The sequence below is a fragment of the Argopecten irradians genome, chromosome 6 (genome assembly GCF_041381155.1).
Source record: "Argopecten irradians isolate NY chromosome 6, Ai_NY, whole genome shotgun sequence".
Classification (NCBI taxonomy): domain Eukaryota; kingdom Metazoa; phylum Mollusca; class Bivalvia; order Pectinida; family Pectinidae; genus Argopecten; species Argopecten irradians.
Genome location: NC_091139.1, coordinates 38933950 through 38961552, shown reverse-complemented (window position 1 = coordinate 38961552; position 27603 = coordinate 38933950). Strand labels below are relative to the sequence as shown.

The window sequence follows — 27603 nt, the reverse complement described above, 5'->3', positions numbered from 1 at the left end:
TAATGTACCGTATGAACAAAAGCCACACGGCTTGATAAAGCACCTCCATCGAAATTTACGACCATCACGAATTATACTTTCAAAACTTCTCTCTTATTGAATTATATATAATTAATTAAGTTGTACTTAATTATTAAAATGCATTTACGTAGTTTCTGACGTCATACTTAAATATTGAAAAAAAAACCTACATTATTTTTCTGACCTTTATATAAAGTTCATTTTAATCAAAATGAGATTCCTGACTTATGGCTAAGAAAATGTTCAATTTACACAATTAATAGTTTGTTGACATATACACACTAGTGTAATGTGATGTTGATGAGAAGATAAATTATATATATTGCAATATTGTTTTCAGCTCCATTTCTGACTAGAATAGATATTTATTTCAGACATTTTGTTTATTGTAGTTTCCAAATGTTTTTAATGTGGATTTCCCCTATAATTTACTCTTTAGGCACAAAACATTCACTCATAAGGTACAAAACATTCATTGTTACAGGTATTGTACTATAGTAGTCAGTACCGTCTCTTAAACAGGGCCACGAACCATTCTGATTCTGTAAATTGAGGGTATTACTAAGTCGTTTTAAGTAATCAAGACGTTATCAATGGAATTAGAATGTAAAAATCAAGGATTTCATATATCAAAAATCATTTTAGGAGTGCAAATGATTTAAGAAATGAAATGATGTATACATTAATGACAAGAAAAAAAACCCACAATCAACATACAAACAATGCATACTTTAATTTTCATTTGCATAACAGATACATGAATCATGATGATATAAAAAAATAAACAACCTTGCTCTAGTGAACAGATCACAGCAATAACGTTTGTCTAATCACAACATGGAAAGTTTCCCCGACGAAAATGCTGTTTAACATCAATTATTCTCACATACGTCTCTTCTTGATTTGAAGTAAAATTGGCGAGTAAAATATTTTGTGTTAATTTTATTGAAAAATAACAAAGTTAAGCTATAAAATGTTTCGCTCGTGTATATTTTGGTTAATTGTGATTCTATTTCAACCACGAAATCAAAGAAATTTAAACACCACAACCGTTTCATGTTTTACAATATTACGTGTTAAATCAAGATGTAGTTTGGCGCTAATCTTAAACTAAGTATTACAATATTTTACATGTAATATACCGTATATAAAATCATACAAAAATATATTTTCACATTACGTGGTGCAAATGACGAATAGTGGGGTGTCACTATACAAATCTAACACAGATTACGTGCTTAACTGATATTCAGTTTGGAACGTTTATTTCGGAAAACAGATATGTACAATGTACTAGCATAGTCTATATGGCTTGCTTTATTAAAAGAAAGATATTGACCTTACAATTACGGAAAATAGTCATCTTTATTGTGGCTGAATGTTCACAGATGTCCTCATAAATAGATAATTAGATATCTACTACGTTACTTTGGTTACATCTCCTGTAAAGAAAACAAGAGTTCACTTCACCTAAATATTTCCGATATATAGTTACAATTAATAATCTTTCTCTCTCTCTCACGCAATATTTATTTCGCCAGAATGAATATCTCGCACACACAACCATCTATATTGTACATTGCGATAGTCTTATGCAGGCAATCATCTCTGATCTGGTCATTTCAGAACAAAATTTATTTCCTAGTTAATCGCTGTCCTTATGACTGTAGCATGCTAAGTAATTACATACGATATGTGCATTGGTACCGTGGTCTAAATGTCGACAGTTCTTACGGAAAATAGTTTTAATGAATACACAAGCCATATTACAAAATAATAGATATCCTATGGTTTATTTAGGCATTGAAGTCACTATTTTTTAATTTCATCGGGGTATGAAAGAAATTTTTTTTGCAAACTGTGTGAATGTAGCGGATTCTCACAAAAGTTTGCAAACAAAATTTCTTTCATACCCCGATGAAATTGAAAAATAGTGATCTCAATGCTTATAATTAATTTTCCAGGCTACTTTATGAAATGAAATACGTTTACACGTACGATTCCATTAATTTTTTCCAAGGAATTATTTTTTCCAAATCAATACGCAACGTCAATGTTTCTATTGTGACGTCACAATAACGTCGGGATTTCCGCGCCATTCATGGATTTTATTTTCATCGTAGAATGAAAAAAATGAATAGGCCAATCAGAAAGCCGGTAACAAAGAGAAAATTAATTATACCGGAGTGATATGGAATGTTAACGAATGTACCCACAATGCTTTGTCCCATCAGCTGATTGCATGGTGGTCGTAGGTGATGAGTCCGAGCGGCATCACCTGTCTCACATCAAACACCACATACTCCTCAGTCATTGTCCTCTCAACCTCTCCACAGTTCCGGGCCGGCTTCAGGCGACCAGGAGTCTGACAAGTTTTCAAAGTAAGTAGATTGATATTAAATGGCTACATATGTCCTTTCAAATAATATTGATATAACATCTCTGTTAAGTCTTCTTTGTCGATGGGTTTACATTCAATCCGTATCAATATACCTTAGCAAAAACAAATGCGTCGGCCAAGGTTTATATAGTGTAATTTTTCCCTGCACTACATGAACTTACGCAGCAGGTTTTACCAAAAACTTACATTTCCTTTCTTCAATAAGCCGATAAAATCAATATTACATCATACTCCGTTTTGTGTGAAAAATAAGCAACTTTTGATTTTAACAAACCATTTCAATGATCTAATAAGGGATAGTGCCAAACAACTCCAAAGAAACGTTAATGTATATACTTGTGACGTCACATACTAGTACATATGTATGTTATTTTTAGCGATTACGTTCTCCTTTCTATGCAACACTGAAGAAAATAGACGCATTTGACTGTAAGTTATGATTGTTTTTTTTAATCATATAATTATAATGTGGACGTAGACAAAAAATAAACAAATCTCATCCAACCCGAAAACTATTCTTGATACAAACGATCCACTACCTACATTATAAAAGCTCTGTCCATTTTACAGTGCAGTCGAAGCTGGTTAATTTTGAGCGAGCATGATAGTAGCTTGTGCCAGACACAAAAAAAAACTTTTCCTTTGTCACTTTCATGACCTTCGAATATTGTGATATAAAAATACTGTTTAATTTATAGTTTTAAGTTTTTTCACAAAATTACATGGTTTTTTTCCCGAAACAAAGGTGTTCATGTTCGGTGTTCATGAAAGTATATAATAGGGACATTTTTGATGAATATTAGATTATTTATCGTGTCTAAGTTAGTCTATAACTATATGGAAATCTGGAGTCACTTACGATAATGGAATCGTGACCAATACTGGGTGACTTTCTCGTTCTGTCCTGTTTGGTGATAGTCTCGATTCTTCCCAGTCCAACCTCCACCAGTAAGATCTTTCTCACCTGAAGCAGACAACAACATCGTATCAAAGAAGAGGTCTCATTGAACAATGTGTCTTTCTAAATATACATAGTGTGTAGTTCTTTTACTGTCAAGTACATCATATCATTAAAATAACTTAGTTTTCTTTTGCGTGTACTCACCCCGGAGAAATGAGCTGCCTTTGACGGGTATTTTGAAAAATAAAGACCTCTTCCAAACTCTCCATGCTGAAAGTCTGAAATTTAAAATAATTGTAAAAATCAATTACAGATACAGCCAGCAGATCGATCCATTTTACTACTAGCGTCCATTCCAAGTTGAAGAGGTCGGTTACCTTTTAATTACAATGGGTAAACCACTTGTCTCAATCCTATTCATGACATTTCTCCCTAACTTTTGAAGAAAAGTATATTTTGTGCATAGAGTTAATTCTAGGCCTCAAATTTTCCATAAAATGAACAGACAAGTGTTTTTGAATGAACTTCCTCCAAAGCGATACATGATTTCCAAACACATTTCCTTACAGAACAACCAGAATGTTAAAACCACTGATTTTTTTTTGCATTGTATTCAAGATTTCGTCCCCACAAAGGTTTGATCGTATAAGAACTCCAAGACAAGCCTACCTGATTCTGTGAAGCCACGTGTTAGGATGTCTGGTATCCTCTCTGGATGTTCCAACGTACCACAGTAGTACAGGTCTACCACTATGGAGGGATCAGACAAGGTACTCAGCTTGTTCTTGTAGTCCTCCATGTATTGTTCTGTCAAGGTGGCCTGTGACAGAGACCATGTGATTATCAACTTAGATTTACACTGGTTACTTTTTCGTCTTTAAACATTACAGAGTTATCGCCCTTGTGGGTAAGTATCCATTGTGACGTCATTATTCACTCACATTTGTTTCTTTAGCAAACAATCACAAACAATACCTACCCGCAAGGGCAGATGATGACTCTAATATCTAAACACGGAATAACAGTTCGCTGGTCGAAGAAATAGAGGGAGAACATGGGTAATGTATGCAAGAAAAATGAGGTATAGCCTGACTACTTTTAGGTGTCAGAATGTAAAATTGTTTATATTTGAATTGTTCCATCTTCATGTTCTTTCAGGCTGGTCTGACCGGTAAAGAGTAGAAAATTGTCAAAGATATATCAGTGTATAACTGAATGTACAGAAGTTGTACATAACAACATTGGTCTTTGAAAAGCACACTGACTGCATTCAGTTTGTAATTTTATAAAATCAAATTAAACTGACCTTTGAGATTGTCGTAACCTCATAATTACTCTTTACATCTGGATCGAGCTTCATTGCCTTTTTGAACTGTTCTGTGACATCATAAAAGAATGCTGCGTCTTTCATATGGTCATATGGCTCAGTTGGAGCATTGCGGACATTCGAAGGAGGAAATGCCACATATTTGCTGTCGTCTGAAAAAATGTTCAAAATATTTTGTACTACAACCACTTAGTTTTTTTTAATTCATCAACGCCATAAAATGAGCCCTATGTGTTTTTGATTAGCTGAAATAACAGGGAAATGAACATACTTCACTTGGATAAATGTAACTTCTCCCCTTGGTGTTGATAACTAACCCATAGTGTTGACACAGAAATATATCTTTAATCCAGTTGTACGCAAATGATTTATAAACAAAACTCTAATTCAATTAGTTGAATCTGAAAAAAAGTCTGTAGCAAAACATTCTTTTGGAAACATTCGAAACGTATACAGTCAAACCTCGATGTATCGAAGTTCAAGGGACCGCCAGTAAAACTTCGAAACATAGAGACTTCGAATTATTCATGGTTGACATTAGACCGATGTTTTTTTTTACCATGACCAACTGTGGTAGTTATGTACATGTCGTCTCATGAACATGACCTTTCTTTCTTTCTTTCTTTCTTTCTTTCTTTCATAACTCTTTAGTAATGCGATCAAAAAATCAACAATACAGAAAATTAACACAAATCTCTCCTCAAAGCACATTTATTGTTCTCCACTGGAAACGCTGTGACAAATATATGAACTAGAGGATACTTGACATGCGATAAATTGAATGGTCAGCGCCATACATTGGAGAGTCCTAATTTAAGACTGTCTTAATCTGGTCTTTACTACCTAAACTGAAATCAACACCTTAAATGTATAAAAAATTGAACGATTCGATAAGTATATGTCTGTTTATCATTGCATTCTTTGCAAATACTTATATACCCCAAATTAACTTAAGTTAACTAACATTATTATTTTCATCCATTTTTTGTGAATAAGAATTAACATAGATAGTATTAACTGATTTTTCTTACTAATCCAATCAATAGTTCACCATCTCAAAACCTCAGTTTTCTTGGAATAACAGTATTCTTCTACCACTAAAATCTGACATATCCTTAAATCACCCTCGCTTCGGAAAGAAAACAATACATACAAATGTCTTAAAACCACTACATGTACTTACCAAACGTCATGAGTTTGCTGTTCTTCTCTGGGTTGGTCTCCTGGAGGGACTGAAGTCGCTTCTTCTTAATGGTGAGATCCATGGAGTCCACTTCCTGTTGTAGTTCATTAATTAGATCATCTGTGTTGATTTCAGAGCCATCATCTGAATAAGTAAATGTGACTTTTATAATATGATATAAGACAGCATTACAGCAATTTAGCAAACATGTTGATACTGAGCATGTTAGAATTAATAATAAATACATTTCATATCTATACTGATAAATCATACCCCCGGGGATCAGTGCCCATAATCAGGAGTCCATCCCCTGTATGTGACACTCTTTATTTCTGTACTTGTGTCCTTTTGGAGAAATTACTATCTAGTAATCCTTCCTTAATTAAAGTTACACAAAATTACAAAGAAATGTATTGTTATAACATAACTACATGAAGCAAAAACCATTGACATTATAAAATAAAATAAAGGCAACATAAAAAAATTATTTTAAATTCATCATTTTTGTATCCAGGTAGTCATATCAACAAGATCATTAAAATACAACGTGATCTTCATTCAAGTTCTAAATTTCGAAAAAAAACCTTCTTCAGTGACAATCAAAACGCTGGTGGGAAATGATTGTGACCGGGGACAAACTCGTATTGAGTTACAATTCTAAACAATTTATATATATATATATATTATATCAAGGGCTCTTCAAACATTCAAGTTTATGTATGTTTGCACACCTTTTATAAAGGAAATCAGAGGGTAAAATACAAATAAACCACGAAAAACCATCATAAAAATAAGCTTAAGAAATTGTAAGAGATACTTACAGCAGGAAACCTTAAAGACACTAAGGCATGGTTTCAATGTGTACTGTAATCCTATATCAGACCAAGTGTTTACATCAAAAACAATCTGATCATCTCTAGACAATATGTGGCAGCAACACCCATATACAAAAGTGAGAGATTCAGTGTCAGTACTTCTTAACTCTCCCACTGTTCACCATGCTCATTAGCAGCATATATATATACAGCCATTACATACCTGGTATTGATTTGAATGGTCTTTATATAGATACATATACAGGTAACATAAGGTGTTTTGGAAGGATGGCATTACCTAGATATTTATGTATTAAATGAAGCTGTGTTCAGGTTACCTGGGTTTTACCAACACCTGACACCTGACCACGGCTATGACCACGAGCACTGACCACGATCATCTGAGTAAACACTAATAGAGATATTGTACACCAACTGTGAAGTGTAATTTTAGATATAATAGATAGCAGATACATTATCTACTAAGAGTTCACCTTCAGCTATATCTCTGTTATATGAAAGTGTAATTCTATATATGGCTACAGTAAACACCGTTTGTATTACACCATAGTAAATCAGTGTTTTTTTCACTCACTATTTTCAACAGCCCATGCCTTTTCAATTGGGAAAATAACTCGGAATTTGGAAGAAATTGGGAAAAATTTCAGGGGTGTAAAAAATTTTCAAAACTACTGGCCCTGGGCAAGTAGAGCCCAATTGTTACCTTGCAATTGCCCAAAATTAAATTCCATTGCCCCCAAAATATACCATATTTTTATCGCAGTACTGTACTTACTAGAAAATTGAAAATCAAAAACTTTAGAATTATCTAATAAATATTTCTGATGCTATTTCACAAGATATTTTCCTTCTATAATTAGAAAAAAAAATAAAACAATTAATTTTCAGCACTATTTGCATTTTTAAAACTTTTTTTTTTTCGTTTCACTTTTACATTTTTTCTAAATTCCTGAATTCCGGAAACCGGATTCCGGCTCCATTATTAGATCCCAAGTGCTACTTCCTACCTTGAACAGAGATTGTTTTACACAGAAAAACTCCCTGATTATGTCGAAAAAAATAATAATTAGACGACTAAAAATGTAAGTTAACTCTGGAAACATTGTTGTATAACTTAAAAGCAGTTAACTATTGTTTTTATCAGCTTGAATGTCTGTAAAACGTCTCTGAACTGAAGGTGCACCTTGCGACCTAGTTTATGCTCATTTCGATTTTGTTTTCATTTTGTGAAATAAAAATTGTTTCCAATCCCAAATTATTTGTTTAAGTAATGAAGACTATATTTCCACATTTTAGGAATGAAAATCTGTTACAAATTATCAACACAAAAGTCACTGAATTTGATCAGTTTTTATTGGGAAATTTGATTTCAAAATTGGGAAAATAAGGCATTTTTTGGCTAGGGGAAACAGCCGAAGTTCGGCTGTAGATTCGACCAAAAAAAAACACTGTAAATCTATATAATACACACGATATTGTGAAAAACTGTATTACACTATAGTAAACCTATATAATACACACAATATTGTGACAAATTTATGTGTGTATTACACTATAGTAAACCTATATTATACACATGATATTGTGACAAACTTTGTGTGTATTACACTATATCATAGTAAACCTATATAATACACACGATATTGTGACAAACTGTATTACACTATAGTAAACCTATATAATACACAGGATATTGTGACAAACTGTATTACACTATAGTAAACCTATATAATACACATAATATTGTGACAAACTATGTGTGTATTACACTATAGTAAACCTATATAATACACACGATATTGTGACAAACTGTATTACACTATAGTAAACCTATATAATACACATAATATTGTGACAAATTTATGTGTGTATTACACTATAGTAAACCTATATAATACACACGATATTGTAACAAACTATGTGTGTATTTCACTATAGTAAACCTATATAATACACACGATATTGTGACAAACTATGTGTGTATTTCACTATAGTAAACCTATATAATACACACGATATTGTGACAAACTGTATTACACTATAGTAAACCTATATAATACACATAATATTGTGACAAACTATGTGTGTATTACACTATAGTAAACCTATATAATACACACGATATTGTGACAAACTTTGTGTGTATTACACTATAGTAAACCTATATAATACACACGATATTGTGACAAACTTTGTGTGTATTACACTATAGTAAACCTATATAATACACACGATATTGTGACAAACTGTATTACACTATAGTAAACCTATATAATACACACGATATTGTGACAAACTGTATTACACTATAGTAAACCTATATAATACACATAATATTGTGACAAACTATGTGTGTATTACACTATAGTAAACCTATATAATACACACGATATTGTGACAAACTATGTGTGTATTACACTATAGTAAACCTATATAATACACACGATATTGTGACAAACTGTATTACACTATAGTAAACCTATATAATACACACGTTATTGTGACAAACTGTATTACACTATAGTAAACCTATATAATACACAGGATATTGTGACAAACTGTATTACACTATAGTAAACCTATATAATACACACGATATTGTGACAAACTATGTGTGTATTACACTATAGTAAACCTATATAATACACACGATATTGTGACAAACTGTATTACACTATAGTAAACCTATATAATACACACGATATTGTGACAAACTGTATTACACTATAGTAAACCTATATAATACACATAATATTGTGACAAACTGTATTACACTATAGTAAACCTATATAATACACACGATAATGTGACAAACTGTATTTCACTATAGTAAACCTATATAATACACATAATATTGTGACTAACTATGTGTGTATTACACTATAGTAAACCTATATAATACACACGATATTGTGACAAACTGTATTAAACTATAGTAAACCTATATAATACACACGATATTGTGACAAACTATGTCTGTAAATAAGGATAAACAGTATTTCTCTATACTGAGATTGAAGTTTTTTCCCCAAATGCTGTTTTTTTCCTCTTTGAAATCTTTCTATAGAGTCGTTTAAGAATATCAAACATTTTCGTGTATTATATAACCTGACACATTTAGTGTAGCATTATGGAGTCACAATAAACAGGTCATCAGATGTCAATCAAACTGTGGTAGCACTGCATTGCATTTAGCACTGTGTATGCTCCTACATTGAAAGCATAAAAATGTGAATGCATGATGTGTAGCTACATATGGAGATTGGAGATTGCCAAAGACCGATATAAAGACTGGTGAGAATTATATAGGTATACATACACCACAGGTACATGGAGGTCTATCATTTCATGCAGAAGCAAACCTATCTCGAGAGTTTGAAAAAATTCACAGAAACGGAAATAAACTGAATATGTTTTACCTGAAATGGTTCTCTCATGTAAGATTGAAGATACTTTGGCTGTTGAAAACTTGTATCCAAGATATTCTTTCTCTGAAAAAAAAAATAAAATAAAAGTGCTTAACCCTTTTTTCTGTAAGTGTAAGTAGTTTAACGTACTTTAGCCGACAAACAACGTTTCTGGGTATGAGAAACAAGAGATCCCAGAGGGATCTTGGCGCCCATCAAAGAATGATCTATATCTGACAAAGGAAAGATGGATCTTTTCTCTACTTTTTAAACTTTTTCAAACGTACTACATATAAAATTTGAGACAGATCGCTTCAGTACCTTTTGAGAAATAGCGGTAACAAACTTCAACTATCAAAATCCAAGATGACTCCTTGGCGGCCATCTTGTTGATCAATCGGTCCCAAATCACAATATGCACAACTAGGGTCCTAGGGGAACCTACTTGTGAAATTTGAGAAAGATCCATTCAATACTTTCTGAGAAATAGCGATAACAAACTTTGAATATAAAAATCCAAGATGGCTGCCTGGCAGCAATTTTGTTGACCGAACGGTCCCAAATCACAATATGCACAACTAGGGCCATAGGGGAACCTTCATATGAATTTTGAGACAGATCCCTTCAGTACTTTCTGAAAAATAGCGATAACAAACTTTGAATAACAAAATCCAAGATGGCTGCCTGGCGGCCATCTTGTTAACCGATCGGTCCCAAAATGCAATATGCACAACTAGGTCCCTAGGGGAACCTACATATGAAATTTGAGACATATCCCTTCAGTACTATCTGAGAAATAGCCATAACAAACTTTAATTATCGAAATCCAAGATGGCGGCCTGCCATCTTGGTCCAAAAATGCAATATGCACAACAAGGCCCCTAGGGGAACCTACATATTAAATTTAAGAAAGATCCCTTCAGCACTTTTTGAGAAATGGGGATATCAAACCTTAACTATCAAAATCCAAGATGGCGGCCATCTTGTTTTTTCTATCAGACTCAAAATTTGTATGGCACAAATAGGGACCAAGGGTAACCTCCATGTGAAGTTTGAACAAAATTCCTTCAGTAGTTCTCAAGAAATATCGATAACAAACTTCAACTGCCAAAACCAAAGATGGCTGCCTGGCGGCCATCTTGTTTTTCCGATCAGCCTCAAAATCTGTATGGCACAAATATGGACCAAGGGGACCTTCCATGTGAAGTTTGAACAAAATCCCTGCAGCAGTTTTTAAGAAACAGTGATAACAAGCATTGTTTACGGACGGACGACGGACGACGGACCACGGACGCAGGGCGATTTGAATAGCCCACCATCTGATGATGGTGGGCTAAAAATAGGAAATGGAATAGGAAGGGTAAAAGTTTATAGAACAAGAGGCCCAGAGGGCCTGTATCGCTCACCTGGTTTGTAATGCCAAATAATTTTCTGAATACAGGTTCATTGTTTCTTTTCTGAAGGAATTTTAATATTAACCTCTAAATCCCCTATTTGGCCCCACCCCTCCTGCCCCCTGGGGGTCAGAGCCAAAATTTATACAAGTTCTGTTCCCCTTCCACAAAGGATGTTTCTGGCCAAATTTGGTTACAATCCATGCAGAACTCTATGAGAAGTAGTGATTTAAAGGATTTACCTTTCCCCTATTGGGCCCCACCTCTCCTACCCCCAGGGGATCATAGCCAAAATTTATACAACTTCTGTTCCTCTTCCCCCAAGGATGTTTCTGGCCAAATTTGGTTACAATCCATGCAGAACTCTAGGACAAGTAGCGATTGATAGAATTTACCTCTATTTCCCCTATTGGGCCCCGCCCCTCCTGCCCCCTGAGGGTCAGAGCCAAAATTTATACAAGTTCTGTTCTCCTACCCCCAAGGATGTTTGTGGCCAAATTTAGTTACAATCCATACAAAACTCTAGAACAATTAAGTAGCAATTAAAAGAATTTACCTATAATTCCCCTATTGGGCCCCGCCCCTCCTGCCCCGGGGACCAGAGCCAAAATTTATACAAACTCAGTTCTTATTCTCCCAAGGATATTTCTGGCCAAATTTGGTTACAATCCATGTAGAACTCTATGACTAGTAGCGAATTAAAGGATTTACCTCTATTTCCCCTATTAGGCCCCACCCCTCCAGCCCCGGGGGGCCATAGCCAAAATTTATACAAGTTCTGTTCCCCTTCCCCCAAGGATGTTTGTGGCAAAATTTAGTTACAATCCATGTAGAACTCTATGACTAGTAGCGATTTAAAGGATTTACCTCTATTTCCCCTATTGGGCCCCGCCCCTCCTGCCCCCGGGGGGTCAGAGCCAAAATTTATACAAGTTCTGTTCCCCTTCCCCCAAGGATGTTTCTGGCCAAATTTGGTTACAATCCATGCAGAACTCTAGGACAAGTAGCGATTTATAGGATTTACCTCTATTACCCCTATTGGGCCCCGCCCATCTTGCCCCCTGGGGGTCAGAGCCAAAATTTATACAAGTTCTGTTCCCCTTCCCCCAAGGATGTTTCTGGCCAAATTTGGTTACAATCCATGCAGAATTCTAGGACAAGTAGCGATTTATAGGATTTACCTCTATTACCCCTATTGGGCCCCGCTCCTCCTGCCCCCAGGGGGTCAGAGCCAAAATTTATACAAGTTCTGTTCCCCTTCCCCCAAGGATGTTTCTGGCCAAATTTGGTTACAATCCATACAGAACTCTAGGACAAGTAGCGATTTATAGGATTTACCTCTATTACCCCTATTGGGCCCCGCCCCTCCTGCCCCCTGGGGGTCAGAGCCAAAATTTATACAAGTTCTGTTCCCCTTCCCCCAAGGATGTTTCTGGCCAAATTTGGTAACAATCCATCCAGAACTCTATGACTAGTAGCGATTTAAATGAAATGTTGACGGACGGACGATGGACGGACGGACGGACGGACGGACGGACGGACGGACGGACGGACGACGGACGCCGTGCCATGACATAAGCTCACCGGCCCTTCGGGCCAGGTGAGCTAAAAACTAAAGAATGGGAAGCGTCGTCTGTCACCTACCTACATGTATGTATACTGTTATTTTGAAGACAACTCCAAGATCCTAATATGTCCTATCCTAGCATCTTCTAGAAGTAAGAAGCCTAAGATATCAAGAAAAAGGAGAGAGAGGACCCTAGCCTATCAATTTGGAATTTAGATTTTATAATTTGGAAGCCCTTCTAATCATCTACTTAAATATGGTTCATACCTTTTCTTTCTATCACATCCACTCTCCCTCCTCGAAAGACCCCCTTTTCTACTGTAGCTGTTTATATTTATTCCACAAAGAGGAAAGACCTTAGTAATCAGTGCAGAAACAAGGCGGATGGAAAAGTTGTAAAGCTACATCAAGTATTATTTACTTAAATTAATGAAACACTCCAGACAATGGCTTACATAGGTAATAAGATATTAATGAATATTTAGAGAAGTCCAAAGTTAAAGGTGTATTCAGGATGTATGAGCATTTGCAAAAGTGCTAATCGACAAGAAATAACATACCTATATCACACTCCAATTTTTGGAGACAATGAAAATAAAAAACGACCTTAATTCAAATTTTTGACTAAATTAAATTACATAAATAAGTGACTTAAATATTGACTATATTAGAAGTTACAAATCGTGACCAGAAGTGCAGAAGTGAGTGTCCGCTATTGCTTGCAAGTGCTCGACTTTCTGAACACATCTATTATAGGTAGGGCCTGGTTGTATAAAACTTTCTGAGAACTAAAATTCCCTGAAGCCTCACATTTCTCATAGACAATATTACTACAGCTGTACATTGCTTGAGATGTTTAACAAAAAAAAACAATTGACCCTGAATCAGGTAATTAATTATCTATATTTACAAAGAATAAAGCAGGTCATCACATCACGCTATATTCACTGATAGCTGATATCTATATTAGGCATAGAAGGAGATTAAGGTTCTATTACAGGGTAATTGTACGGTAACCTTGGGTGGTAAAGAGAGGGTTTCCACAGGATTCGTTTCAGCTATTGATCAGTGCACCTAAATGTATTTCCAAACTTCTGAGGACATAATCTACAAAATTGCAGCTAAAATTGCTTACAAAAACTAGCCTTTATTCATTGAATTTCTTTGACAATGGCATTATGTCCTTGCAAACAACAACTGTTTGGCAACTTTTCAAAACAACATTTTGCACAACAAAATTGTGGGATAAACCCTGAGTATTGAAAGCTATATCGAGCTGAAAATGTCACTATATGTTTTATGTCACTCAGTGAATTTAGATAGGTATGATTCAACCTTTCAATGTAAATTTAGAGATATTTGTTGGTGGCTTATACTAATATTGTATTTAAGCCATGAATATGAAATTGATGTGGAGACGATTTTGACTATTCTAAACCCTCATATAATCTATTTTACAGATGACAATATTATTGCCTCAGAGTTATGGGCTCAATGTGTCGATCTCCATACAATTTTTATCAATAGCCAGGGTCATTAAATGATAAATGTCAGAAGTAGGAGGTGGAGGAAAGCCAGAGTATACCCACAGAAGAACCTCTATCTGGACTACACATTCAGTACATAGCAACTGTTTCAAGAGGATTTCAAACTCACATTCCTGAAATGAAGGGCTAGTGGTAATGTATGATTGACCACTTGAAACAATAGGCCATCACAACAAACTAAACAGCAGAATCACAATGGCATGATATCAAAACTTAAAGCTGTACTGCTGTACCAGCTGAAATCAGTAGAACCATGATAAAACTTCTAATTTCAGAATATTCTAGACTAGTTCAGTTGCATGAAGTCTTATTCAATCATAAAATCCAATTTAATAAGGTACATTTACTATCAGTATCACGCCCTTTATGTTTGTAATCACCCAGTGTACAATTGTACACATGTGTACCTTCATTAAAATGTTTAATTCAAATCATTATGAATGAAATTAAATTATTTGTCAGTATTGACATAAGTTAAAGATAGATAAAATGCTACAAAGACTTACCTACTACAAAGAGGTTTCAATACTGACGTCCTATACAGTACATAGCCTTTCTGTTTACATTCAGATCACAAATATAAATCCAATAATTTTTAACTCTGAATATCTATATAATACACAGTCATTCATTCACATCCCAGAATGTATACTAGGTGGAAAGTCACATGAGGGTGTAAGGTTACATATCTAACTAGAGTAGAGATTTAAACCCCACTGTACTACAAAGCACCTGTAGAAAACAGTTCATAAGGTTTTCACACTTCACTGGTAGACTTTCTACAAATGTAAATATTTCTGTCATCATATTACACATGAACACACAATTTCACAGGGAGGTAGTGTAAAATTCCAATTAGTCCTTGACCATGCCGTGTTATGTATATTTCACATTCATTGTATATAGAAAATGAAATGTAGCAGAAACGTCCTGTAACCAAATAAATTTCCCAACTAAAGAAATTAATGAATAAATGAATGAATAGAAGGATAAATAACTGAATGAATGAAGTAGTCAAACGTTTCATGAATGAGTGAATGAATTAAAGAAATATATTAAATAAATTTTCACATAATAAATTAAGGAATTACTGTGCTCTAAACTGACAATGAAGCTTGCATGTTTTATATCAATTAAATAAATCTCACAATTTGTCCAGGATAACCACGCGTACAAACAAACAGCATCAACTACCAACCTCAATATAGACATGTGTTTACTATTCTCAAACATTGCTACCATTTAATTCTAAATGACCCATCCTAGCTGTATCTTACACACATAAGGTGTATGTTACGATCCACCTATCAAATGATGTACATCTCGACCACCCATTAGCTTTTACTAGAGAAGTTTTCAATCAGATTCAAAACATAAACTTCAAATAAACAAAATGACTTCTTGTTCCACAATAGGTTAGGTTGTCTGTAAGAGAACTTTGTCAATACAGATGTAATTTAGATGGCTTCATAAAAGGAAAGTAGTGAGTTTGGTTAATCATATACCTATATAAACAAGAGGGATCCAATTCATCCCCAGGTGTAAATATCAGACCACATTGTATATTCTAGCTTGTACAATTTATTTTATCCCAGTTACACATAATGACAAACTTCTGTCCTACACATTAGTTGCTTTGTATTTTAAAGTTCTTTTTCAAATCATGATAACACATAATTATGTAAGTATTGTTCCATCCAGTTTGTTTTATTTTCACAGCAAATATATATATGACAAAAAAAATTAGAAAAAAAATAAAAGCTGGGTTGTATAGAAAATAGCCTAGTACCAAAATGAGGCATGCAATTTAATGTTATACTATTATCAAAATTTAAGGCATTCATGTTAAAGGTGGCTTTTCAATTTCAACAAACCTTATTAACAAATATACTGTATACAGTCAAAAGAATTGTGGTGAACTTTTCAATTCTAAACCAAACATGTATACATGTTAGAAGGCTCATGTTAATACCAAACTAAGGTAGTGAACTAATACCAATTTATACCATTAACAGAGACATGTAGACAGTGAACTGATACCAATTATACCATTAACAGAGACATGTAGACAGTGAACTGATACCAATTTTATACCATTGAAAGAATCATGTAGACAGTGAACTGATACCAATTTATACCATTAACAGAGTCATGTAGACAGTGAACTGATACCAATTTATAACATTGACAGAGACATGTAGGCAGTAAACCGATACCAATTTATACTATTTGTGGAGTCATGTAGGCAGTGAACTGATACCAATTTATACTATTTGTGGAGTCATGTAAGCAGTGAACTGATACCAATTTATACTATTTGTGGAGTCATGTAGGCAGTGAACTGATATCAATTTATACCATTAACAGAGACATGTAGACAGTGAACTGATACCTAATTTATACCATTGACAGAGACATGTAGACAGTGAACTGATACCAATTTATACCATTGACAGAGACATGTAGGCAGTGAACTGATACCAATTTATACCATTGGTAGAGTCATGTAGACAGTGAACTGATACCAATTTATACCATTGCCAGAGAGATGTAGACAGTGAATGATATCAATTTATACCATTGACAGAGTCATGTATACAGTGAACTGATACCAATTTATACCCATGTAGACTGAATTGATATCATTTATACCTATGACAGAGTCATTTATACAGTGAACTGATACCAATTTATACCATTGGTAGAGACTGAGACATGTAGGCAGTGAACTGATACCAATTTATACCATTGCCAGAGACATGTAGACAGTGAACTGATACCAATTTATACCATTGCCAGAGACATGTAGACAGTGAATTGATACCAATTTATACCTATGACAGAGTCATTTATACAGTGAACTGATACCAATTTATACCATTGACAGAAACATGTAGGCAGTGAACTGAACTGATACCAATTTATACAATTGACACAGTCATGTAGGCAGTGAACTGATACCAATTTATACCATTGACAGAGACATGTAGACAGTGAACTGATACCAATTTACACCATTGGTAGAGACATGTAGACAGTGAACTGATGCCAATTTATACCATTGACAGAGACATGTAGGCCGTGAACTGATACCAATTTATACCACTGACAGTGTCATGTAGGCAGTGAACTGATACCAATTTATACCATTGATAGTGTCCTGTAGGCAGTGAACTGATACTAATTTATACCATTGACAGAGTCATGTAGGCAGTGAACTGATACCTATTTATATCATTGGCAGAGACATGTAGACAGTGAACTGATACCAATTTATACCATTGGTAGAGTCATGTAGGCAGTGAACTGATACCAATTTATACCTATGACAGAGTCATTTATACAGTGAACTGATACCAATTTATACCATTGACAGAAACATGTAGGCAGTGAACTGATACCAATTTATACCATTGGTAGAGACATGTAGACAGTGAACTGGTACCAATTTATACCCTTGACAGAGTCATGTAGACAGTGAACTGATACCAATTTATACTATTGACCGAATCATGTAGGCAGTGAACTGATACCAATTTATACCATTGACAGAGTCATGTAGACAGTAAAATGTTACCAATTTATACTACTGACAGTGTCATGTAGGCAGTGAACTGATACCAATTTATACCATTGATAGTGTCCTGTAGGCAGTGAACTGATACTAATTTATACCATTGGCAGAGACATGTAGGCAGTGAACTGATACCTATTTATACCATTGACAGTGTCATGTAGGTAGTGAACTGATACCAATATATACCATTGATAGTGTCATGTAGGCAGTGAACTGATACCAATTTATACCATTGACAGAGTCATGTAGGCAGTGAACTGATACCTATTTATACCATTGGCAGAGAAATGTAGGCAGTGACCTGATATCTATTTATACCATTGACAGAGACATGTAGACAGTGAACTAATACCAATTTATACCATTGACAGAGACATGTAGGCAGTGAACTGATACCAATTTATACCATTGGTAGAGACATGTAGACAGTGAACTGGTACCAATTTATACCATTGACAGAGTCATGTAGACAGTGAACTGATACCAATTTATACTATTGACCGAATCATGTAGGCAGTGAACTGATACCAATTTTATACCATTGACAGAGTCATGTAGACAGTAAAATGTTACCAATTTATACTATTTGTGGAGTCATGTAGGCAGTGAACTGATACCTATTTATACCATTGACAGAGACATGTAGGCTGTGAACTTCATGTAGACAGTGAACTGATATCAATTCATACTATTGACAGAGTCATGTAGGCAGTGAACTAATACCAATTCATACTTTTGGTAGAGACATGTAGATAGTGAACTGATACCAATTTCTACATTGACAGAGACATGAAGGCTGAGAATTGATACCAATTTATACCATTCACAAAATCATATAAGCAGAAATATCACGATAAATTCTTTAAATCCTCGCAAGGTAGCGAGTTGTAAAATGAAGACATCACAGACTTCAAAGCTTCTCCCGACTAAATCTATCATAAAAGAATTGACCTTGCTTAGTGATACACGATAACCTACCACAATAGATTGGTGAGTAGTCCTACTTATCTATCATTCAAAGCATTCATATAGATATTTTAAATGTATCATTATCCCATTTAACTCTTTCAAAAGGTGTTAGAAAGAAATACAAAACTGGGAACAACTATTCTTGGTAAGACTGGAAGGTTTCACAACCAACAGCCAATATAATCCATGACACAGATACACAATATCTACAGAATTACTCAGCAATAAAGGTACAGGTGTACTGCAAAAATGTAATGTAACGTAATAAACCATGACACTGGATGGTAAAGATTTAAGCTAAAAATAACATGTACATGTGTACTAAGAAACTCTCAAATTTCTAAACAAAGGTGTATCAGTGAAAACGAAACGTGACTGTTAAGGTATAATCGAAAATTAAATAATTGCATAGTGAAGGTAAGATTAATAGCAATGAACCATATTTTTTATGTGCACATACATAATCTATAACATTAACTGATCAGTTAGAAGGAGGGAACTGAACTGATGTATGCGCTAGAGGGAGGGAGCTGTACAGATGTACAAGCTAGAGGGAGGGAGCTGTACAGATGTACCAACTAGAGGGAGGGAGCTGTACTGGTGTACCAGCTAGAGGGAGGGAGCTGTACAGATGTACCAGCTAGAGGGAGGGAGTTGTACTGGTGTAACAGCTAGAGGGAGGGAGCTGTACAGATGTACCTGCTAGAGTGAGGGAGCTGTACAGATGTACCAGCTAGAGGGAGAGAGCTGTACAGATGTACCAGCTAGATGGAGGCAGCTGTACTGATGTACCGGCTAGAGGGAGGGAGCTGTACTGATGTACCAGCTAGATGGAGGCAGCTGTTCTGATGTACCGGCTAGAGGGAGGGAGCTGTACATGTACAGATGTACCAGCTAGAGGGAGGGAGCTGTACATGATGTACTGGCTAGAGGGAGGGAGCTGTACTGATGTACCAGCTAGAGGGAGGGAGCTGTACAGATGTACCAGCTAGAGGGAGGGAGCTGTACTGATGTACCGGCTAGAGGGAGGGAGCTGTACAGATGTACCAGCTAGAGGGAGGTAGCTGTACTGATGTACCGGCTAGAGGGAGGGAGCTGTACATGTACAGATGTACTGGCTAGAGGGAGGGAGCTGTACTGATGTACCAGCTAGAGGGAGGGAGCTGTACAGATGTACCAGCTAGAGGGAGGGAGCTGTACTGATGTACCAGCTAGAGGGAGGGAGCTGTATAGATGTACCAGCTAGAGGGAGGTAGCTGTACTGATGTACCGGCTAGATGCAGTCATTTAAGATCCTATCTATCTATACCAACTCAATAATTGAATAAAGGAGCAGGAGTCATTCTGAAGGAAATATATATGACGTTAACATATTCAAATGACAAACTTACCAACAGCATATTTCTCCTTCCTTAGTTTTTCATTGTCCTTTAGTAATGTTTCTATCAAAGTGTTTTGTTTATGTGTCTGCAATATTGAAAAAAAAGTTTTATGAAATTATATAATCAAGAAAGTATCTACTCATGTAAATTATTTTTCAATTAAAGAAAGGGACAGGTAAACTAAATGAAAAAAACAACAACCTATGTACATGAGCTTACTGCATGTGACATGTGCCAAACCCCCCTAACCCCCCCCCCCCTCCAAAAAAAAAAAAATCTATGTTGTCATGGCAACCATTCTAATTCCCATCAATTATTCAAATGTGGTAATTTTATAAAAGTAGTTCATTTTCACCCATTTTTTTGTCCTGATATCATAAACACCAGTCTTGAACAAAACACATATTTCTCTTAAGATGTATTTTAAGTGGCTGCATATTCTCATGAGTTTTAGTTACAACAGCTATATAATATATAACATTCATTTCTTTGTATAATTAAGGAATATTTAGATGGTAACCTTAACAACCTATAATTGAGTTGCATACATAAATATTTTTCGTTAAAATTTTATCAGGAATTCAACAAACATTTTAATATACTTTAATATTATTGCTAATTAACTATAATTACAATAACCATGTACATATAATTAATTTTTCTTTGTTTTCATACCAAATTCGGCTTACTGATTGGCCAATATTTTTTTTGCATACCACTATGAAAAAAAATTCTGAGAATGGCGCGAAACCCTGACGTTATCGTGACATTAAAATAGAGACATTGACATTGCGTATTGATTCAGAAAAAAGAATCCCTTGAAAAACCACCATAATGGTACATTTAAACATACTTCATTTTATCAAATAGAGTATAAAATTAATTATAAGTATTGATGTCACTTTTTTTTAAAATTTTAATGGGTTATGAAAAAAAAAAAATTGTTTGCAAACTTTTGTGTGAATCCGCTACGCGGATTCACACAGTTTGCAAACAATTTTTTTTTTTCATACCCCGATAAAATTTAAAAAATTGTGACATCAATGCTTAAGTAGTGTAGAATAAAATGCTCCATAAAATCATATGTACTGTATATACATATATATAAGTTCTTTCTTTGGATGATATCTATCTGGCTTAAATCTATCACTTACCAATGCCTTGAGCTGTAGAATTTCATGCTTCATTCTCATCACAACAGACACTTGATTCTGATAAACCTCTACTGTTTTTTCTTTCCTGTGGAAAAAAAATATATATTCAATTCAACTGTATTGCTTCCTTACATCCATACAAAAGGGATCGACAGCAGAACATACATGCACATAACACACAGTAGATCAAAACAAGAACTTAAACATTTATCAAGCCAGCTTTCCTCAGTTCAAATGACTTTTTAACAAAGAGGCCTAAATCCTGCAGAACTTTTAGATCATTAGAAGACAAGAGTCGTATCAAATTTTCAAAATCTGTTAGATGGTGGTTAATTACATCTTTATGACTATTAAAGAAAATTGTTCTCACTGTAGAGTTAACAGAACACTTAAAATGAAGCGGTTTTCATCCTCAATGTCATTACAACATTTGCATAACCGCAGAGGACGGGGAATATTTTTTACCCTACCCGCCACGATTTGTAAACTGTGGTTGCTAATTTGCAGTTTTGCAAACAATTTTCTTAATTCGAAATCCCTAATAGAAAGATATGTTTCTTCCTTATAGTTTTGTTTAAATTTACTATACAAAAAAGTTTTACCGTTATTATCTGACTTATTTATCTTAGTTGTAAAAATGGCTTTGAATGACGTATATTGTATCAATTTCTTGAATAATAGTTTCAGATTATGTTTAAACGTCCTATTAGGATTGGCATTTTCAAAGTTATAAGAAATCTTATTTTCCTTTATGATATCATGATATTAGAAACATAGGAAAACCAAGAATATGTTCCATTTGCATGTATATTTTTACTGACAGCCAGTATATACTGCTTCATTCACCAGGACGTTGATGTCTTTTTGTGAAATCCATATTAAATAGCAAAAAGTATGTGTACAATCTAAAGTAAACTGTCCTAATTCAGCCCTGGAAGCTATATATCCAAAGCCATTTTGCAAAATTTCTTTAATTTATATATAAATCTATATTTATTTCATTTAATTCATTATTGTGATTCATGCTTTAAGAAAAAAAGTAAATTGATAGAATATTAATTAATATATAGGCAGTAAATGACATAGAATCGATTTAACATGAATATTTTTTATAAATACATACAGAAGATTCCAAATAAGTGTGTAAGAGTTATCTCCCTTCCCAAAACACACAATGTCATACCATTTATTAAATTCCTGTTCTAATTCGAACACCTCAAAGCCCGGTACTTTAACTGTGCTCAACAGACTGTGTCCTGAAACATAAATATAAATATATAGATATATGAGTAAATATTGATGTGGGATAATAAATAAAGTCTGTCTGGGATTTGTTTGACAACGAAATGGCCCAGCTCTCAGACAAGTCATGTTTTGTACGCATATAAATGTTGTTTATGTTGAATGTAGAAAGTCTTTTTCATAATAAGAATATTTATTATTCTTCTTAAATGTCGAATGTTAAATATCTTAATAAATCTACACTCCATAATGAAAAATTATATAAAAGAAATAATCAATATAATATCGATAACAAATTGTTTAGATGAGTTATTTCCCCTGTTTTTATTTTTTTCTTAAATGTAAATTTGGTCTTATATCATATATTTGAAAATCAAAAATCAAAAAATGATTTTCATAATTTATTATGCATACCACTTATTGCAAAAAAAGAACTATTAATGAAATACATTGCATGTCTTTATAATTACAATGGATCTTAATTTGTTAACTGTGTGAATAACATTTGCCACTGTGCATATATATATAATGGGGCCGTCTGATACCATAGACGAGGGACGTTGCGCCATGGCTATTCCCATTACGGGCCTAATCGCTCACCTGGTAATAGTTAATGTAATAACGTAAATTTTTCTACCTGCTTATGCAGGTAACATTAAATTAACATTTTAGAAATCCTATATATTAAAACCTTAGGTCCTTGGTACATTTGATCAGGCTTAGTAAATCAGGTAATCACTAATCAATTAAAAATAGAATGCTTATTTAGGTTTTATGTTCTAACTTACTAGAGGGTACAGTTTTTTACTCTCGTTGTCCTGCTTATGCCTAGCTTTTAGCTCTGCTTACTGCTAAGTGTTTATTATTTGTGTAAATACATGTTTTGCATGCTGTGCTTTACCTCATGTTCTCCTTTTTACTCTTGTTAGATAGTCGGTTGTAAAAGCCCACATGGCTTGTGTTGTCATGTGTTTAACTATATGTACCGACTTTAAATAAATTTACTTGACTTGACTTAAATTGTTCGTTGAACATCAACCCAAGGATTTATAAGTGAGACGTCCTTGATCAACCTTAACTCTTTCTCTCTAATAGAAAACTATCATAATGTAGAAACAAACTACACATGTAAACGTATATTACCTGAAAATCCTGGCAGATAGCACATCAAAGTACAGTTGGTAAACTGTTCTGCAAGCTCACTGGAAACAAAATCAAAAACTCTTATTCTATCAGCTACATGTGTATATGTGAAAGTGTGCGCAGTATATTATGATATTTTATGCGTACATTTCTCTTAAACCTAGGGATACATGCAGATCTAGTATTGCTTATAATTTATGCAATACACTCATGTTGTCTGAGGCTATCTCTTATACCTACGGGTGTAACACTGGTTTATCCGATGCGATATACAATTCATGTTAGCTGAGACTGTATTACATGGCTACCCATGTAGTACAACCTTGTGGTAACATTGTATCAACAAAATTACCAATATTATATACTTTCTCAGTATTTAAACCTTATTTTCAAACAATAGGATGATTTTACTATAAATAATACATCAAACAATTTTCGTGTACGGATTACTGACTTGTTGTCACGTTTCTCTACAACTTTATTTAAAATGGTGGGATATCAAAATGTAATTGTAAAATCGTGATGAAAATATCGAGGTATGTGAGAAAAATATATGAATATGAAGAATAGGAGTATCCTGTATTTAGTCAGTTTTAGTGAAATTGAGTCTTCAAAAATAGGGATGAACACTTAGGGATGAACACTTATAGGGATGAAGACGCTTACTGGGTTGAATATGGTTCTATTCTGAGCTGATATTTTTTATAATACTACGACAATGGTGATATATATAATTGTAAACATTAAGCATAGAGTTACACTAACCTCCATCGACTGTTGAGGACAACATCATCACAGAGGATATATAATTGTGTTTACACTAACCTCCATCGACTGTTGAGGACAACATCATCAGAGAATATATAATTGTAGTTATACACTAACCTCCATCGACTGTTGAGGACAACATCATCAGAGAATATATAATTGTAGTTACACTAACCTCCATCGACTGTTGAGGACAACATCATCAGAGAATATATAATTGTAGTTATACACTAACCTCCATCGACTGTTGAGGACAACATCATCAGAGAATATATAATTGTGTTTACACTAACCTCCATCGACTGTTGAGGACAACATCATCAGAGAATATATAATTGTAGTTATACACTAACCTCCATCGACTGTTGAGGACAACATCATCAGAGAATATATAATTGTAGTTATACACTAACCTCCATCGACTGTTGAGGACAACATCATCAGAGAATATATAATTGTAGTTACACTAACCTCCATCGACTGTTGAGGACAACATCATCAGAGAATATATAATTGTAGTTATACACTAACCTCCATCGACTGTTGAGGACAACATCATCAGAGAATATATAATTGTAGTTACACTAACCTCCATCGACTGTTGAGGACAACATCATCAGAGAATATATAATTGTAGTTACACTAACCTCCATCGACTGTTGAGGACAACATCATCAGAGAATATATAATTGTAGTTATACACTAACCTCCATCGACTGTTGAGGACAACATCATCAGAGAATATATAATTGTAGTTATACACTAACCTCCATCGACTGTTGAGGACAACATCATCAGAGAATATATAATTGTAGTTATACACTAACCTCCATCGACTGTTGAGGACAACATCATCAGAGAATATATAATTGTAGTTACACTAACCTCCATCGACTGTTGAGGACAACATCATCATCAGAGAATATATAATTGTAGTTTACACTAACCTCCATCGACTGTTGAGGACAACATCATCAGAGAATATATAATTGTAGTTACACTAACCTCCATCGACTGTTGAGGACAACATCATCAGAGAATATATAATTGTAGTTACACTAACCTCCATCGACTGTTGAGGACAACATCATCAGAGAATATATAATTGTAGTTATACACTAACCTCCATCGACTGTTGAGGACAACATCATCAGAGAATATATAATTGTAGTTATACACTAACCTCCATCGACTGTTGAGGACAACATCATCAGAGAATATATAATTGTAGTTACACTAACCTCCATCGACTGTTGAGGACAACATCATCAGAGAATATATATAATTTGTTATACACTAACCTCCATCGACTGTTGAGGACAACATCATCAGAGAATATATAATTGTAGTTACACTAACCTCCATCGACTGTTGAGGACAACATCATCAGAGAATATATAATTGTAGTTACACTAACCTCCATCGACTGTTGAGGACAACATCATCAGAGAATATATAATTGTAGTTATACACTAACCTCCATCGACTGTTGAGGACAACATCATCAGATAATATATAATTGTAGTTATACACTAACCTCCATCGACTGTTGAGGACAACATCATCAGAGAATATATAATTGTAGTTATACACTAACCTCCATCGACTGTTGAGGACAACATCATCAGAGAATATATAATTGTAGTTATACACTAACCTCCATCGACTGTTGAGGACAACATCATCAGAGAATATATATAATTGTGTTTACACTTACCTCTATCGACTGTTGAGGACAACATCATCAGACAATATATAATTGTAGTTACACTAACCTCCATCGACTGTTGAGGACAACATCATCAGAGAATATATAATTGTAGTTATACACTAACCTCCATCGACTGTTGAGGACAACATCATCAGAGAATATATAATTGTAGTTACACTAACCTCCATCGACTGTTGAGGACAACATCATCAGAGAATATATAATTGTAGTTATACACTAACCTCCATCGACTGTTGAGGACAACATCATCAGAGAATATATAATTGTAGTTATACACTAACCTCCATCGACTGTTGAGGACAACATCATCAGAGAATATATAATTGTAGTTATACACTAACCTCCATCGACTGTTGAGGACAACATCATCAGGAATTATAATTGTAGTTCACTAACCTCCATCGACTGTTGAGGACAACATCATCAGAGAATATATAATTGTAGTTACACTAACCTCCATCGACTGTTGAGGACAACATCATCAGAGAATATATAATTGTAGTTACACTAACCTCCATCGACTGTTGAGGACAACATCATCAGAGAATATATAATTGTAGTTATACACTAACCTCCATCGACTGTTGAGGACAACATCATCAGAGAATATATAATTGTAGTTACACTAACCTCCATCGACTGTTGAGGACAACATCATCAGAGAATATATAATTGTAGTTACACTAACCTCCATCGACTGTTGAGGACAACATCATCAGAGAATATATAATTGTAGTTACACTAACCTCCATCGACTGTTGAGGACAACATCATCAGAGAATATATAATTGTAGTTACACTAACCTCCATCGACTGTTGAGGACAACATCATCAGAGAATATATAATTGTAGTTATACACTAACCTCCATCGACTGTTGAGGACAACATCATCAGAGAATATATAATTGTAGTTACACTAACCTCCATCGACTGTTGAGGACAACATCATCAGAGAATATATAATTGTAGTTACACTAACCTCCATCGACTGTTGAGGACAACATCATCAGAGAATATATAATTGTAGTTATACACTAACCTCCATCGACTG

General features: G+C 34.4%; 1 protein-coding gene across 1 annotated transcript in view; it reads right to left on the bottom strand.

Annotated features, from left to right (window-relative positions):
* Positions 1 to 735: 735 nt before the first annotated feature.
* Positions 736 to 27603, bottom strand: part of LOC138325830 (uncharacterized) — a 34148-nt gene continuing 7280 nt past the window's right edge. Inside the window, exons 8-18 of the mRNA XM_069271768.1 lie at positions 24052 to 24110; positions 22850 to 22922; positions 21667 to 21751; positions 20522 to 20597; positions 10089 to 10160; positions 5834 to 5977; positions 4630 to 4802; positions 3993 to 4143; positions 3528 to 3601; positions 3282 to 3386; positions 736 to 2386 (exon numbers count right to left, since the gene is read on the bottom strand). Of these exons, the coding sequence (XP_069127869.1) occupies positions 2252 to 2386; positions 3282 to 3386; positions 3528 to 3601; positions 3993 to 4143; positions 4630 to 4802; positions 5834 to 5977; positions 10089 to 10160; positions 20522 to 20597; positions 21667 to 21751; positions 22850 to 22922; positions 24052 to 24110 (1147 nt within the window). The 3' untranslated portion in view covers positions 736 to 2251. The remainder of the gene's footprint in view (positions 2387 to 3281; positions 3387 to 3527; positions 3602 to 3992; positions 4144 to 4629; positions 4803 to 5833; positions 5978 to 10088; positions 10161 to 20521; positions 20598 to 21666; positions 21752 to 22849; positions 22923 to 24051; positions 24111 to 27603) is intronic.